General features: G+C 34.8%; 1 protein-coding gene across 1 annotated transcript; it reads left to right on the forward strand.

Annotated features, from left to right (window-relative positions):
* Positions 1–2,885: 2,885 nt before the first annotated feature.
* Positions 2,886–18,082, forward strand: LOC146163114 (uncharacterized). Its single transcript, XM_083381196.1, has 10 exons — positions 2,886–3,412; positions 3,882–4,012; positions 4,696–4,785; positions 6,821–7,048; positions 7,683–7,796; positions 9,827–9,925; positions 10,545–12,800; positions 15,236–15,371; positions 16,099–16,844; positions 17,224–18,082. Exons 1-10 carry the CDS (start codon positions 3,325–3,327, stop codon positions 17,254–17,256), a joined length of 3,921 nt encoding a protein of 1,306 aa, XP_083237322.1. The 5' UTR covers positions 2,886–3,324; the 3' UTR covers positions 17,257–18,082.
* Positions 18,083–18,470: the final 388 nt, after the last annotated feature.

An 18,470-nucleotide genomic window follows, 5' to 3' on the forward strand; every position in this document is an offset into this window, starting at 1 on the left:
AAAACCCTGCAAAAATCGGGAATGAAGTAATTCGTATTTATTAAATTATGTAAAAATACATTTTAAATAGGGAAATAGTTCGCTATATATTTTTGGTGTTTGTTTTAATGTTCTTTCCCTTTGTTGTGATTTTAAAACTATATATCTTTGTTGGAAGCTTGCAATGCATATTGTACAATTTATTAACTGGTATAATTAGCTCAACTCTTTGATTTGTTGTAGTTTTAGAAAATTACATTTACCTTAGGCAAGTTTAAAATTTGCTCTTGTTTACAAATAAAATAGTAATGTTGTTAAATATTTTAAAGCCATTAGTATATGTACACCTTATTACTAAATTATACAAATAATTTTTTAATAGTGAAAGGATTCTGCAGATGTGCAAAAACATGACTCTCCTGAAAATTTGGTGCCGCACACCTGAGTTCTCTAAAGGAAGTGCTGTGAAAAGCATAAAGGCCCATGCCTTAACCTTCAGCATCTGTCCTTACTGTGCAAAATTCTCCTTTTTAAAGATGGAGATAATTAAGAAATGTTCAGAAATTTTATTGAACTAGTTACTTGACATTTTAAAGCAGGTGTTGGTACTAAATACAAATACCCTACTATTTGTAGCTTTTTGGTAATGGCGTTAATATTTAAGTTTACCCATTACTCTACATTATTTGACAATATTATTGAGACATACAAAGGCAAGCCGCCTAAAATAGCAGACAAACAACGCAACTTTACTCTGTTGTAAGTCATATGGATAGTGATTTGTATGTAACAATTATATTTGACTCTTTTTAGTTTTTTGATCAAATGAATGATTCTTTTTTTTATTGTTTTTTTAATTAGATTTGACAACTATATGGCTTGTTAAAAAACTGCCTTTATCTAAAGTTCTTATCAATTTCTTATGTATTTTGTAACATTCTTGCAACTAGTGTTTCAAGTAATTTAGGCTGGTTAAATAATTTCATTGTGTTTCATCAGATAAAGGCAGTTTTAGTTACACACCATTTTTAGCTTTTAAATTAAATAAACCAGAGTACTATTAGGTCCAGCTTGACTCGATGAGCGAACGGTCCTTTCACTGTCCTTGTGTTATTTTGTTTTTCAATGTTTGAAAAGATCCACAAAATAAATTGAATCTGAATCAGAATCTATGTATTAAAGAACTGAAAAAATACATATCTAATTGTAAATGTCAAACACAATTTTGTGTAACCTGCATTTACGTTAAGCACATTTGCGATAAAAGCCAAATTTATTTGTAAAGCTTGTGAATTCCTTATAGTTTCTTATTACAAATGCAACATTTTTAAAGTGATATGCCATGGATATTTTGTTACTTATTGCTGACCCTTCTCTGTTCTCTAATTTGAACTCTGCTTTTGATCATAAGGTGTTGAAAAGCTTTAAGTTTAATTTTGTGTTGTCCTCAATTCATCTTAGTTCATTGGTTCATTGCCAATCGTCTGAATTAGCTTGTCATAGGTTTTACAGGCAATCTTTTTAAACATGCTGACCTTTTATCTAAGCGTTTAGTTTTGAAAAGTTAGTATGTGTGTCTATATAAATGTTTTAAATAATGGAGGTGAATAAAAACTCACTTATAAATCAATTTATTTAACAATATAAGAAAATATTGTATGACTGGGTTTTACATACACATGCCTTATTTAGTTATCTAATGTTTCTAAAATTGAATCAAGGTTTATTTGTTGATTTAAATAAATATTTTAAACATGGTGGCCATTTCTGGAACATAATAATACAATATCATATCACCAATTGTTGTATATACATTACACATTGCTGTATTGTGTTATCATATGTGTAGTGTTTGTTGAATTGAATTTACGGTCATCTGTTAGTTTAAATAAAAATTGTTAACTAAGTTGGTTGATAAGTTAATTTCAAAAGTTTTAAGATTGGTATCATATCAGCATAATTTATTTTTTGTAGTCTTTTAAAAGTTATAAGACCACAAGCACTGAGTTGATAAAAACTTGTTCAATTTGGAGTTTGTTCTTTACTTTGCAGTTCGCTTTATTCATTGTTTCCACTGCTTGATGATTAGGCAATATTTGTTTAGTTGCTAGTGGGACCTGCCCAGAGCCTGCAGCGCCTGGTACCGTTGTGCGTGTGTTTGCTGTCCCGCTACCACACAGTCTGTTATTTCAGGTCTCCTATTAATCGATAACCAACCTCCTGTGCTTAACTTTTGTGTTGGCTCGTTGCAATTAGCCGTTGCTTTTCTGGTCCATTTGACAAGTCTTTATGTAGTTTAATATCTCACGTTTGAGGATTGCTGTTTAATTAATAGATTAGGGTGTGTCTTAGATGTAGAATGAAATCTCATACATAATATTATTCGGACTTTGTAAACGTTTAAAATACATCTTAAAAATAATGGCTGGGTGTTAATTAGAAATAGAAAGAACATCAAAGCTTATGCAGAAGTAGGTAGCATTTTGTGAACGTATTAAATTATTCTTTTTTTCATTTTTAACATGTTTACAAAATGTTACCTACTTGAATATATATAGGCTTGAATATTTAACTACCAGCTCCAGACATTATGCTAAAAAATGCTTGTTTTATTCGAAAGTTCAAAATTATTTGTTTTGTAACTATTTTAGGTTGTTTATAGCCCTGAATATTAGGTTGTTGTAATTTAAATGCAAGTTCATCCCATCAAGATATACATATATAAGAGGCAGACTTATGTTATTGGCTCAACCAGTTGAAAGTTATTCCTACATGCCCAAAAAAAAACTAATGACGCCTTTTTCCCCAACGCAGCGCCATAACTTCATTCAATCATGACATGTCAGAAGTTTTGGATAATTGATTTAGTGTTTCTTGAAGTGACATTTACTATGTTTGGCCTCAAATCCGTGGTCATGCATTTCCTAAAGCTGTTTATGAACCAACAAAATGCCTGCCTTTTCCTGATGAAAATACTTTTGTTGTTTCTTATTTTTGTGCTGTTTCCAACTAATTGTTTTACTTTTTTTACACAAAAAATAATACTTTTTGTTTGTTTGTTTTTAGGAATAACAGTTTTTTTAAACAGCCAGGTTTATAAGTACAAAAACATCCTACAAAATTACTATTCGTGTCATTAATAAAATATCAGTCAGGCCTTTAATATAACAACCTTAGCACAGCTAAACTAATAAACTAATTAAATTGAAAAAAATCTATCATCCGTTATTAATTTTAATCCCAAATATATTTACAGTAATTTAATTGCAACTTTTATTTCCATCTTTAGCCAGTCCATGTTTAATTTTTTGTTGTATTTTTTTATTCTTTAACTTTCAAATTATAATGGAGCTCGACACAAATCAATCGCAAGGATCGGAACAAACGACAAACGGGACGGGTTCGACTCTGACCACACCTGTTAAACCACAAGGTGGAAGCAAAGAAACCGTTTGTTTTTCTTCATATATTTAAAGCAGAAGATTATCTTAAAATTGCGGAGTTTGTTTTATTTTTGGGACTAGGTTTAAGTAATGTTGTTTTTTGTATCCTAATGATGTGTGGACAATTCATCATTTACTGATTAGTGACCACCAATAAATAGTTGCATTAAAACAAACACTGCTTCCTACTTGGGTTGTTTTAAAAAAATATTTAAAAATTCCGCTTAAAGATGATGCTAAATAAATTCATATTTATGGAATATAATAAAAAAACAACAACTCTATCACTATTTCTAATGTTTGACAAATTTCTTATTGTCATTACAAGATCTCCCAATGCATGTATTATTAATTGCATATGATGTAATTTATTACATCACTTTGTATAATATTCCTGTCTTCATAACATTTCAACAATTTAAAGGCAGTTATTTAAACAACTTATTTCCCACCTTCCAGAAGAAATCAAGGATTCGACAGCTCGCTTTAGAGGAAGTGGAACTAGTTTCAAAGCAAAACTTATCGGAATCGACGATGTTCCAGAGTCCAGGGGCGACAAAATGTGCCAAGACTCGATTCTTAAACTAAAGGTTGGTCTTTCTGTAATGTAGCTCTATGATGAATTTTAACGCCAAATTTTGAACGGATAACAATATATTCAACCTTTTTTTACTTAGAGATTTATTTTATCAAGTTTACATTTTATATGTGTATTTTTGTTACGCTTTAATCTGTGTTAAACTGTTCACTTGTTTTAGTGTAAGCTCAACACTTGCAAAAATGTATTTGTTGTTTACCACCACAACACATAATAAACTTAGCTATTAAAATAGTATTGATCATCTTTATTAGAGTAGAATAATAAAAATGGCTCACAATAATGTGTGACATTGATAACTAAAATCCTATTTTATAAGCTGTATTTACAAAACTCATAATCAATTTAAAGTAATCTAAAATAACAACCCACAACAAGGGATGTTCAAAGTAGAATATCGAATCCAATAAATAGTGATTCTACTTTGAACATCCCTACCCACAACTCGCCAAGTGGCTAAACTGTAATTTTTTCAATAGTTGTTCCGGCTAAAATTCACCTCTGTTTTGATCAAAAAAAAAAGTTTTTCGGGCAATTTTAGCTCTCTGACTTACTTAGTTTCAAGTTTAAGTGCGACGAAAACATAAAACTTAGGTTATTCTGTTAAATTGTTGTTGAGCAACCAAAACATTTGTTGTCGTGGTGCTGTGTTAAATTGCTTGTATTAATTTTTAGGCTGCTGTTCTGGCATCGGGCCAACATAAACAGAAAATTATCATCAATGTTTCCTTGAAAGGACTGCGCATTATCAATCTAACAAACGGGGTAAGTTTATGTATATATTAGTATGTATATCTTTCTTTGGCCCTTTTTTTCCTCATTAGAAATGTTTATTTAAACAATAGTAATTAATGAGTTGTTACTGTATTGCGATGAACTGATAAAACACAATATTTTATTTTAGTAACTGTTACGGCTGTAATAGGTTTTTTCTTAATTTTACGTCCGTAACACTTACAGTCATTTGAATATTTGTTTTAATAAAATGTTAGTATTTCATGGAAAGAAATGTGTTTTGTTTACATTGAAATGAATTTTTGAGTGTTACTCTGTTAACTGTTACTTTTATGCTACAATGAAAACATTGCCAGAGACATCTTCCTTAGCTGTGAATTGTTAAACTTACCTGCTCATATGTAAGTACAACATTACACAAAAATGTAAACAAACGATTATTCAACACAAAAAAATGTATACAAAGATGCAAGAAGTGTCTTAACTAACTATGTCAGACTTATATGTTTTTTGTAATATTGCCAACAGTGCCAGCGATTTTGTTGTACTTACAATTTGCTTATTTTTTACATTAAGGTGTTGTTATTTTAATTTACCTTTATGCATCATAGGTTGCAAGCTAGTGTGCATCATCTTGTGTTGATGTATTTTAATTTGGCGACAGCTGATGGCCTTGAGGTCTGAATCATGATTTATTCATAGTGCTTATGTTCGAAACATGCAAAGAATTTCTGCTGCCTTGTGCATAGTTTAGATTGCAAAATTATGTTACTAATAACCACCTTGAAAATTAAATTAAAACCCTATTACCAATGTACGTATGGGGTGTTTTTCATAGCTTTATATTTTAATCTTGTGAGTGTTAGTGTATACTTGATTAATCTGTCTAGTAAAATGAGTTTGAAATCTTTAAGTACCCATATAATCTGCTTAGAATAATTCAAAATCAATATATATAGGTTATATGATACTGAAGTAGAATACTTCATTCATTTGAATTTAGTTTGTTGTACAGGAAAGATTAAGCTATAGCGGTCTGCATTCCAATAAGCTTTGAGCTTATTTAGGATTTAAACTGCTTTGAAATTGCCTGTCAGTGCAATCTGATTCTAATATTAACTCCCAATAGAATTTAGTCTTATTTGCATAATTTCATTAATCCCTTATCTTAAATGATTTAGGATGCAGTTGTATGGTTTAAATAGCTTTTAATGTAGGGATATCACCAAGACAGTGAGATATCATCATTAATATTAGATATTGGCCACTTTAATACACTAATCAACAATTCTGTTGATGTTTATTAATCATATAAAAAAACGTAAATATTTGGTGTTTGGTTACTTTATACGCAAACATTAAAAATGTTTGTTTGAAACAAAGGGTTAATCATCTTTTAGAAACTTTGATACCTTATCAGAAATTTCAAGAGTGGCATTATTCTTAATTTAGAGCAGTAAGATATCTTTATTTATTAACAAGTTTGACAGATTAATCGAAAATATTAAGAAATCCATTCATTGGTCTAAATTAAAAAAATAAAATATATTTATGTTTATTAAGTTTATACAACTTTAGAAAGTGAACTCTGTCAAACATCATTCATACATTTTCCATTGGTTAGTTTTACATTTTAATCCTAAATTCCAAGAAATACATTAATCTTAAATGTTTACAAAAAATGTTATTTATTGGCTACTAGTCTTTATTTTAGAATAAGAAAAACATGCAGAGTTTTAACAAACACCAAAGCAATATGTATGATGACTGTGCTTGGTTCTGTACCTGATCTTAGAATTGTTGTAATTCTCTTCTAGTGATTTTTCTTCACTTGGATCTTTAACAAACATTAAATAACTAGACACGCCAACAAAAAAAGCTCATTTTGATTTTATTAAAAAAAAAGCTTGTTTGGATTTTTTTATTTTTTCCATGGGTTGAAGAACAAGTTAAATTCCTACAAATATTAAGCTTAGAGAAACGACGCCAAGTTGTATTACGACGATCCCTTTTTTATTCTTAACTGCAAAACCAAAATGAGCATTCAGTTTAATTTCTATGGCAGGATGTTGAACACGAACACGCAGTTCATCGAATATCATTTATTGCCCGTGATTTGACCGACCGCCGGGCTTTCGGGTACATCTACGGCGCCGGTGAGGGCAAGCACAGCTTCTTTGCGATAAAGACGGCCAAGATCGCTGAACATCTCGTCCTGGCGCTTCGCGATCTTTTCCAAGTTGTTTACGATTTGAAGAAAAAAGAAATGGAAGAAGCTAAACAGAAAGCTGAGGTTTTTTTTTCAATTTTTTTTTATCATTATATTGTCCTTTGTCGGGTTTGCAAAAAGGAACAGTCCAAAACATTTCTTTGCTGTGTAATTTTTTTTAATTGGCAAGAAGTGTGATTTTATTGTTTTTACGAAATTTGTTAAAATCAAGCACTAAATGTCAAAAACCTTAGTGGACAAAGTTATGCCAATAAACCCAGTTTCTGTACAAAACACAAACATGTAAAAAGGCCAATAATACTATAGTTAAAAAGCTATTATGGGCATAGAAAAACTGACGATTACCTTATAGGCGGAATATATATTTCTGTAAAATTTTAAGAAATAATTTTGTGTTTTATCTCTTTTTATAAACAGATGGTATACACTTGTAAATTCAGGGTTGGCACAAGTTCTTAAAAAATAAATTAATTTGCGCATTAAAATTTATGTAAAAATAACTATGTTTTTAAAAGTTTTTTTTTAAGTTTTGGAATTTATTTTATGTGAAGCTTAAGTGTAGTAGTAAAACAATTTTTTTAACTTACGTACTGTGTTGACCATTGCATTTATATCTGTCTTTTGAATGGATTTATATTCAAAACAAGTCTAGCAAACCAAATTTTGATCTTTGAAAACTTTTTATGTTTTTGCGCAGTCTCCTAATGAGGAGGAAACATACGCTGTCCCGAACAATCGTCCGGCTCCGCAGGCACAACAACAAGAAAGCAACTTGCTAGCGATGGAACAGCAGCTGCAGGATATGCAAGGGGTAAATATAATTTACATTGTGAGGTAAAGCAGTGGTTTTCACCCAGTGTGAAAGATAGTCAGATGTTCCGCAATAATTTTATTAAATTGCTGTTTTTTTATTGCTGTACTATTAAATATCTGTGTATAATAAATAGGATTGTAATTGCGTGAGCCTATTGCTAACCTATTCCGAAATTTTTTTGCAATCCTGCTCATTAAGTATTCGGAAATTATGTAAGCACAATCCTAGCTCAATACAACCTAAATATCAATTTTGGTCATCCAGACTGGCCCTGATATAGCACAAGAAATTTACTGACTTGTAAATGCAAACTCTCACCACTAAAAAAACATAAATCTTGTATGTTTATTTAAAAACAAAATAAAAAATAAAAAAGTAAAATTAAATTTAAACACCTTTAAATGACTGTGGCTTTATTGTCATATCAAAGAAAGGAGCCAAATTTCATTGGTTTTACACAAAATATGTATATATGTCAATTGCAAATTTCTGGTTAGTAAATTTGTAGGCTGCAGCCTTTCAAATTAAGGCATATTCTACTGCGTTACAGCACCCATTTAGTGTTTTTATTCTTTACTGACTAAATTGTGTAGCAAACTACTGTATAGATAAAACTCTATAAACATGGAATGACATTGTAATAGATACTAAACTTTGCACAAACGGTTTTTAAGTCTAGGCCCTTTTGTTGCTAGTTATGAGAGGAGTTTTCCTTCCAGGCTTCTATGGTGTTTGATTTATATTACAGATGTATTGTTGTTAACTTCATAGGGAGATATCCCACTTGCCTTGTGTTGTGTGGTAGTAAGAATGTTGCAATAAATATATATGTCCTTTAAAAGGCAATTTAGTTAAACTTTTATGCACTTGTGTGTGAATTGTAAGAGCAACTGTACAACTTGCCCTGAGGCCAATAGTGTTTGACAAGCTTGTAAATATTAGCAGCTACCACAACTTTTTTTAAATGCTATTCATAAATAAACAAAACTAATTGTACACCTTATTTAATTGAAAAATAAGTAGTATGTGCTATGTGGTGCGCACTTGTATAGTTAGATGTTGTTTATTTGTTTTTTATTTAATTTTTCCAAATTGCAAAACAGTAATAATAAACGATAGTCACTTTTTGATATAATGTTTAAGAGAAATATTATTTAATAATATATTACAATTTTTTTTATTTAAAGTTACAGGTGAGATAATGATTAAAATAAAATGCTTTACAGCAATCACTTTGGTCAACCAAACATTTAAAAATTAAAAAAAAAAATATAAAACTATATGTAGCCTGTTACATCAAATTTATGGGGCCTACCATTGTTGAACAGTTCTTAAATGAAGGTCTTTTACTTTTCTTTCAGAAATTTTTGCAAATCATCTACCAAATGCATAAATAGCTAACTAGAATTGTGATATGGTGCTAATTGTACCTCTCTCTGATTTTTTGTCTTCATTCCTTAAAACTGTCTAATAAAAGTGCTAGGTCTTATTTCAAAAATGGATGTTCGATACTTGGCATTTTGTTCAATACCAGATATTGCGCTATCTGATACCAAACAACATCATTACTGTGCTTAAGCAAACAGCATAGATTAAATTCAAACATTTAAAGTTCCTTTTTTAGGTTAATAATCCAAAATTTGCATAATAAAAAATGAAATTTATTTTATTACCTCCTGTTATTAACCTATGTTGTTCAATAAAATTACCTTTCAAAATAGAAATAGCTGCATTGAATTACAAAACATGTCTAAAATATTAGTGATGCCACCTTATACAGAGTGGGCCAAAAGTAGGCTTACAGTTATTAAACTTTTTTAAGTAGCATTGAATGGCCACCACGCTCACCTGACCTGACATCAATGGTGTGTGAGAAGACCCAAACCCTACTTTTTATATCTGTAAGCCTACTTTTGGCCCACTCTGTATATTTTAGCTCCAATTCGATATTATTGGACACAGCTACACTGGCCTATGGAAATAAAAAGATTTCAAACAATTTCTACAATAAACATATTATATTTCAGTTGAATGAGCTGGATGCTTTCAACCCGTGGCCAGAGGACACCCCAACATCCCCAGACACCCCAGGTTCACCAACTTCTTCAGATATGTTCGGCATTGCAGTAAGTAAAAAACAACAATATCTGATTATCTTTGCTTTTAATTGTTCAAAAAAATTTTTTTGAGGGGCTAAAAAAAATTATTGTTTAAAAATTATTCTTTTAACAAAAGTAATTTTTGAAATGATACCTCATTCCTATTCTTGCAAAACTGGAAATCGAATTGTAATCATTGTTTAAACCAAAAAAATCAATATCATAGGTAGGTTTATTGTCTACTTTTAAAGCAATTGTTCAAAATAATTTCAATTTTGTTTTGTTACATGATATTTCATTATTCTTGCTTATTAATTTTGTTAAAAAATTAAATATTAATTATTGTTGGGTTTTCTTTCAATTTTTATATATATTGAAAAATGATAATTTTTCACCTTCGTTTTTTCGATCCATGAAATTCATTTAAAAGTAAAACCAGGAATTTGTTTTCAAAATAGATTTTTCAACACCGCCTAAATGTTAAAAAATGACACAACTTTACTTTTAAAAGAAAAATGACACTTTTACTTTTTGGAAAATTACCAAATATTTTTTTTTCATTTTTAAACATTAGGTTTTTAATTTATTCTTCAATATCCTGGTTTTGCGACTTTTCTTGTAATTTATCGCGCAATTTATAAACCAGAACCTGAGCGACATTTCGAGTCTGAGCAGCGACTTTAGCCTCGCGAGTTCTTCGGGAACTTTCGACAAAATTGACACTCGAACTTCACCGGGCGATTTCCGTCGCACAAACAGCGGAAAGTCTGTTGTTTCATGGCACGGTCGGTCCACATCGCACCCCTGGCCCGCGTTTCGCTCCGATCGAAAGAAGCGAACCAATCCGAAGAGCGCAGAAAACGGTGTTGCTACTAAACCTCCGTTCGGAAAAATTTCGCGGGTCAACTCGAACAAATCGAATAAAAGTTTGGAAAAAGCTGCGGCCGTGACGGAAGAAAAAAGTACTGAAGAAATTTCGAGCGAGAAAAACAATTCCCCGGTTTTAGCGACACATGGCGTTGAAGCTACAACGAAACCCATGGACAACTCGTTTTTCGAAGAAGTCATGATGGCAACAGGAATTGCGTCACAATCCCCCGCCGATGACGAGCAGACAGACAATGCAACAAACAACAATGGCTCATTGTCATCGCTCTCGAGCACAAACAGCAAAGCGTCGACTCCTCGCAAATCGCTGTCGATCAGCAACCTTTTTTCTTCAAAGTCCGACAAAAGCAAGTCGCGAAACAAGAACAAACAAATCCAGCCGAGCTTATCGACGAGCGTTCTTCCAAACTCCTCAAGGTCTCCAATGCAGAAAGCATCTTCCACGGACCACGTTTCCTCTCCGACCGGTTCCGCTCGGCTCCAGCGGACTTCCAGCAGCTCCTCAACGACGAGCAGCGACCGGTTGCCTAGCAACAAGCTCTCCCGCGCCTATTCTTCCGCTTCGAACTGTTCAACGGTGGATTTATCGTCGTCGCGAGGAGAATTACGAGCAAACTCCAGTGAGAGAATTCCGCCTCCTGCTTCGATAGCGAGGTCGCGACCCCGAGCGCAGTCAAGTTTGTCGATGCGAGTCACGCACAAAGACTCGAAGAATCCTCCGATGTTTAAGAAGATGCGGAGTGAAGCTTCTCTGGAGGACGTTATCCATGAACGAAAGCACAGCTCAACCACTTCGCTCGATTCAGTTCATTCAACAACGAGTCTAACGACAACAGAAGCGCCATCGAAGCCTCAAAGTTTGACGTGGGCTTGCTTTGACGACGCTCCTTCCTCACAATTTGCACAATCGGAGACTTCAAGACTTCCGTCGACGCTTGTAGAAGCGAACGAAGAAGCGTGGCCAACTCCGTCGTCGACCAATGAAACCTCCAGTAGCAACCTCTTCAATGACGCGTTTATGCCAACCACGAGTATTAGTCCTACAGCTGTTAATAAAGACACAGATGTGAGAACAAATACAAACCAGGTTACTCCTGAAACAATCGATGTAATCTCATCGACGGTCTTCGACAATTGCGACCCTTTCGGTGAAATGACGGTCGAAGATCCGCTGGATGATCCGTTCGCCGACGTGAGCAAAGTTTTCGGCAACTTACTCAAAGATAAAACTCCTTCACCCGTAAAAAACGAGGACTTTTTTAAATGGAACGAAGATTCAATCGACGGGCCGAGTAAATTGAACAAAGAAGCGGAGATCGCAAGCGACAATAAAAAGGAAGAAAAAGTCCAAACCGACTTCCACCAACAATGGGAGTTCAACTTTCCTCAGAACGTCGATTCCGTTCCAACTTCTTCATTCGAGGATTTATCGGAGGACTTCCGGCTCCCTCCTCTCGATGAAGCCCCTCCACCACTTCCCCCTCGCCTCCCGAAACGGAGATCGATCCCAAATGAGGAGGAGAGTCTTCCTCCTTCCATCCCTCCACCTCCTCTTCCTGTGATACCAACAGAAGGAGAAGAATATGCTATTAAGGAAGATCTTCCGAAGCAAGATGAGGATAAAAGTGTAGATATTTTCTCCCAACCTCCAAGTTGCGATCCTCCTGAACTTCCACCGTTAGATGGCGCCATTGTACCTCCGATCCCGACCAGAAATCCTGGATCATTGCCATGGCAACCGTTTCCCGAACAAAGGGATTCTGTTGTTGAGGATGAAATATCTCCTTCTCGTTCTGATGAGTCACCGTTTCAAAACTTTGCCTCGTTCGAAAACGCTGACTCATCGTTTGAAACCCCGCCTTCGAAAAGTGCAGTGTCATCGTCGGGGTCATTGGGGTTCGATTTCTTTGATTCGTCAAAACACCGGGAACCCCCTACATCGGGAACTGATGAGTCATCATTTGCTACTGCGCCAGAAAATGCTGACTCATCATCTCAAAGTGACCCTGGAAAGGTTAAGATGTTAGGCATGTTACTTCGGTTGGCATGAGTTGCTTTAGACTAAGTTTCAATGTATTCAGGTGCATTTTGCATGGAAACTTATACATGTTGCTTTGGAAAGAAATAACCTCGTTGCATTTTGCAGAATTTCTGTTCGGTAGATGACTGTTTTGTTGCCTGACTAGATGCATTTTGCATGTTTTTGTTTTGATATTACTTAAACTCTTTCTTTTTTAACTAAACTTTGAGTTTTACATACAGTGGTTTCTTCTGGTTACCTGCTGCTTTATTCCAGTCGTTATTGCTGTTTATTGGAACAAGATTTACAGCTACAAAAATAAAGCTCGGAATTCCGTGAGCCATAGACGTTCACTCGTTATTCTAAATGCATTTCTGCAAGTCAACAGGAAATTTTGCATTATGTTTTCTTTATTTATATTTATAACTGGAAAATAAAAGCCCTTTGACAAAATTTATTTGGTGCATTAACAATTTATTTTAAGTTTCCCGACTCAATTTAATTCAAAACATTTGTTTAATTTAACATAATGCTATTAATATAACAAACGCAATTTTCACAAAACGCTCACTACTTCTGTATGGGCTTTGATATTCATTCTACGACACATTTCAACCTCCATTCATTATGCTTCGACATTTAGTGTGTTTTTGTCTGTATTTAGGTTACTGGTTAACCTTTTTATAATCAATTTATTCTATTTCAAATTTCCATCCAGAACACACGGAACCTGGAACGTAACTTCCCAAAACTTAAACCACCTCCGCAAAACACGAACCGCAATAAAAAGAGAAAACCCTTCTGTGCGTTTACGCTGCTGAAAAACGAACAAGATAACGATTCTAGCAGCTCTGTGGCCTTCAGTTACGCTTCTACGCTCTCTGATCTAGATGGTTATTTGGCTGGGAACAGTAGTAGCACGGTAACCGCACACACAAACACTCACACACTTTCTGATACACGCACACACTCACACTCACACTTTCTGATACACGCACACACTCACACTCACACACTTTCTGACACACACACTCACTTTCTGACACACGTACGCACACACACTGACACTTTCTGATACACGCACACTCGCACACACTCTGATAATGTAAATCAGTGGTTCTCAACCTTGTAGGTGAAATATGGAGTAAAACTCGGGTCCTGAGATTGTAGATCAGTTAACTGCTGCAAGGAGATAATACAACTTGCGCAGTGGCGGTATACTACATCTTCAAGGACTTTAGCAAAATTATTATCGGATACTATTAAGCACGCAACAGTTAAACTACATTCGTCAAGGATCTTAAACTGGACTCCATGAAATCCTTTGAGGTTCGTGAACTTTTGTTAGGGGGTCCATGAATTTATAATTAAATTATTAGCATATTTCTTAAAAATAAATGAATTTATTAAACGAAAGGAGTTTAGTTAAAAAAAGTTTTTTTCAACGGAATATATTTAGTCTCTATTTCAGTTACGCATAATTTTGGCAGGAAACAATTTCTCCAGGTCTACTTGCATTATGACGTCAATTTATGACTTGGTCCATAACATTTTTTTTGTTTAGGGCCCAGGGTTTTTTGCACCGGGGTCCAAGGACCGCTTTCGGGTACGTGATCTAGTTCTAAGGGGTATAATTATAATTTTAGTGTTTCAAGTGTTGGATTATCGAAAAGAAAAGAGTAACGAACAAACGTTTTAATGACTGAATGTATTGAGACTCATTCGAGTTTCACATTTTTTGACCGAGAACAACAGCTTTGTTAAGTTTACTTTGTCAATTTGCGACCTCAGCTAAAATATTCATGTTGACCTTACAACACGAACTTTTTTGGGTGGGTATGTGTAAAAAAAGTATTAGAACCCCCTGCAAAGTGGTACGCAGCCAAGAGAGGTTGAGAACCACTGATGTAGATTAAACACATATTGCTCTCTCGTGCAAGAATCTGGTTTTGTTCTAACTGTCTGTTTGTTTTGTTTTTCAGGTCCACCTTCCGTTTGATTTGTTGTTGTATTGATGCATATTACTTTGCATGTTACAGTTTCTTTAACACAGTTTGTATTGCATTTTTCCGCATGCTGATTTTCGAGTTGTGTTGCATGGTTTTCAAATAGCAAATGATTTTATGCATAGTTTACTTTTATCGAATTGTTTAGTGGTTGTTTACGCCTTAATCGACTATTTGTGTAAGTTTTAGGGAATATTTTGGCAACCTACTAAGTTTAAATGCAACTTTATAGTTTGCGTAAAGATAAAAACACACTACCAACCTACCAAAAAAATAATTTCTCTGGTAATTGCAATTGTTAACCAACGTTCCGGCAACCTATTCAAATCGCCTTCTTCAGGGTGAATGATAACGAACGCTTGTACGTATGTTTAAAAACACCAAGGGAAAAAAATAAAGAACTAACTCTATTATTCCCCACAGAGCGAAGGAATGACTCAATCTTCGCGCAACAAATCGTACAGCGACGACCTTGCGGGTTTTGACATGCAAGCTGTCCAACCAGCTGCCACCCCTGGAGCCAAACTCACTAAAGATCAGATTCTAGCAGGCTTTCCAGGTATTATTCACATTTGAAGAACATCTTTTATTGAGAAATATTGTTAGCTCAAGTTATTTTTTGTGTAAAAAACTAGTTTAAAGAGTTAAAAAAAATTGTAACATTACTTTACAACAGCAAAATATGTTCCTAAAAGTCGAAAATGTTATAAGTGGAAGTTTTTTGGCATATTTTAACTCGGTGATGCTAACAGAAACTCATTTTTCTCCTTTTTAGTAAAGTCAACGTTTAAATCTTTCAGGTTTGTTCTAATGTTTACAGCCAATATTGTTATAAGTTCATGTGCATAAAGCCATTAAAAAAATATATGAAAATATTTTTCTGTAAAAAAAAATTAAATAATTAAAAACATCGTTTTTTACTCTTTTTCTGTAACTTTTTTTACCACAGCGAAAGTAGTTGCTAAAATGACGAGAATGCAATCAGAACATTTATTTAATTTTTTAGTAAATTCATCGTTTAAATCTTTCTGGTTAGTTCTAACGTTTGCAGCCTTTAATATTAAAAGTGTATGAGCATATTGCCTTTACCAAAAATATAGAAAAAGCTCTAATGTTTTCTGTAAAAAAAAAGCTCAAAAAAAGCTCTAATGTTTTTAAAAAAAGTAACTTTTATACAATGAGTACATTTATTTTCATTTTTTCTTTATGGTTGTTTCTAACGTTTAAAAATAACGAGGGTTTTATTAACGCCATAAGGTCATTACCAAAAACTTATTGAATTCCAGCTGCCGCTCCGCCACAGATGCCGGCTTACCAACAACAGATGGCAGGTATGCAAATCGGGGGAATGCCCCAAATGGGGGGCCAGATGGGGGGTTACCAGCAGGGTTTCCAGCCCCAGGGGGTACCAGCTATGGGGGTTCAACCGGGGTACGCTAACCCCAACCCATTCGGCCAAGGGTTCCAGGCGCCTGCCGCCCAACCAGCTTACGGGGCTTTCCCCAGTGGTCCAAGCCCCGCGGTTCCGGCGCGCCCTGGAGCCATGCAGCCCCCTGTGGCCGTGGTGGCCCAAACGGGGGCCCCCCAGAACCCATTCGGGGACGCGCTGGCCCCAACTGCCCAACTCATGGCCCCGGTTTCGACGAACGCGAGCCAAAATGGAAGTGATGGCGCCGATGAGAAAAAACCAAGCGATCCCTTCGCCAGCCTGATTCCTGGAATGGGGTCGGCCCCGGCGGGCAACAAAAAGGACATGTTCAAGAACTTCCAGATGGCCAAACCGCCCCAGCCACCCCCGAGGTCCGCCGAGAACGTGTCGGCAAACTTCGAGAGCTACATGCGAAAATCTGTGGGGGGAGTTCCCCTTGATGACGCAAACAACAACATGGACGCCCCGGTTCCGGCGCCGCGGTCTGCCGGCCAGGACGCCTTTGGTTCCACTGGCGCCGTTAATGGTGCAGCTGACGCCTCATCAGACCCCTTCGCCATGTTTAACTCTGCACCCGCTGAACCCTTTAACTTTGCAAACCAGGTAAGATACAAATAGCTGTTTAGTGTTTAGTGAGTTGTGCAACAGCCTTTTCAGCTTAACATAGCCCTCTAGGCTTTCCAAAAGCACAAATTTATTGAACGATCTGTTGCCATCATTTAAAAATACTAACTATCATCTGCTACAATTGAAAGTTGATGTCGCCATCCATCCATTAGAATGCGGCTACTGAACTAGCAAGCGCTCACTATAACAATACAATTTCTCCAACAAACAAAACAAATTTATTGTACGAATTTCAGTGAAACTTGGTTTAATTCCTATTACAAGTTAAGTCCAGAAAAATATTTGTAAGACACAAATGAGAACCACCGTTCTAAAGTTCAAAACAAAAAGGTTTTTATCTGCTGTTTTGTTTTAGCCCCAGCAACAGAACGCCTCGTTATTCGGGTAGACGAAGTCCGCTCCCCAACAGGTGTAAAAGTTTTGCACGCGCCTCTCATCCGACGAACACCCGGCTCATCCACCCTCGCAGACTCAGAGCCCGAAGCAAGTTTTTGTCGCCAAAACATATTCAAAGTGCAATAATGCGTGTAAATTGTGATTGAAGCAACTATATATTTTCTTTTTGTGCACTTCGTGATCCTTATGTTGCAATTCAGTATTGCTTTGCATGGTCTTGTCCTAATCACCTTTTTGAAATATTATAAATGTTTCTTGATTCATATTAAGTAAAAAATCGTTGATTTCAACTTGTTTTTTAAATTAAATGGTCATTCTTCCGCCATTCTGAACGAAATCGTTTTGAAAAGTAAATATTGTCACCTTTTTTGGACTGGTTTAATCATTAATTGTTGCTTTGTTTGACCGAAGTTCAAAGGTCAGTCGTACCTTCGTTTAATTCCTTACCTTTGTATTACTGGGAGAGCGAAAAGTATTTTACAACGTAGGATAATATTCGAAAACAAACTTCCATAATCATTTGTTTTGTTGTGTTATTTCGTGCAATTTGTTCTTAATTGCGCTTTCTTGCCTGATTTAGAAGATGTTCCAAAATGATTTTTTGCCTTCCAAGTCACATTTTCACTATAATGTCGACTTTTCCTAAATGTTACATTTAATTGAATTGCAGTCCTCCTTTCTAGTGTTGAACAATATCGTTTGTTGCATTTTTTTTTCTTACTTTGTGCGTTAATTCCTTCATATAACTCAAGGTCTTGATTTTGTTGCAAGAAATTTTGGCTGTGCCATCTCTTAGTACTATACTCTTATTTCTTACTGTTGCCAATAAACCTTGATCAATAACTGTTTTGTGATGCAGCCTCGTTTTTAAAAAAAAAACTTTCAAATCACTTCCTTACGTTCATTGGTCATCATCATATTACAATTCTTACCGAATATTTTTCTATCCAGGACCAGATTAGGGCGTTTACATGAGTAAAATTAAGATGGATATTTAGCAATCTACTTAATGCAGTGGTTCTTACGCTTTTTCATTGCCACACCTTTCAAATCACCAACCAATTATTGCACCCTCTTGTAGAATTGCTTAAATAACAAAACCATCGTACAGGTAACTGATAACACAATACCAAAATGTGTGTTGGTTTTACATTTAACTTAGCAATGAAATAAATTACAGTAATACATTTTATGTGTCTGATTCAG

Source organism: Ascidiella aspersa, chromosome 2 (assembly GCF_963924565.1).
Source record: "Ascidiella aspersa chromosome 2, kaAscAspe10.2, whole genome shotgun sequence".
Lineage (NCBI taxonomy): Eukaryota > Metazoa > Chordata > Ascidiacea > Phlebobranchia > Ascidiidae > Ascidiella > Ascidiella aspersa.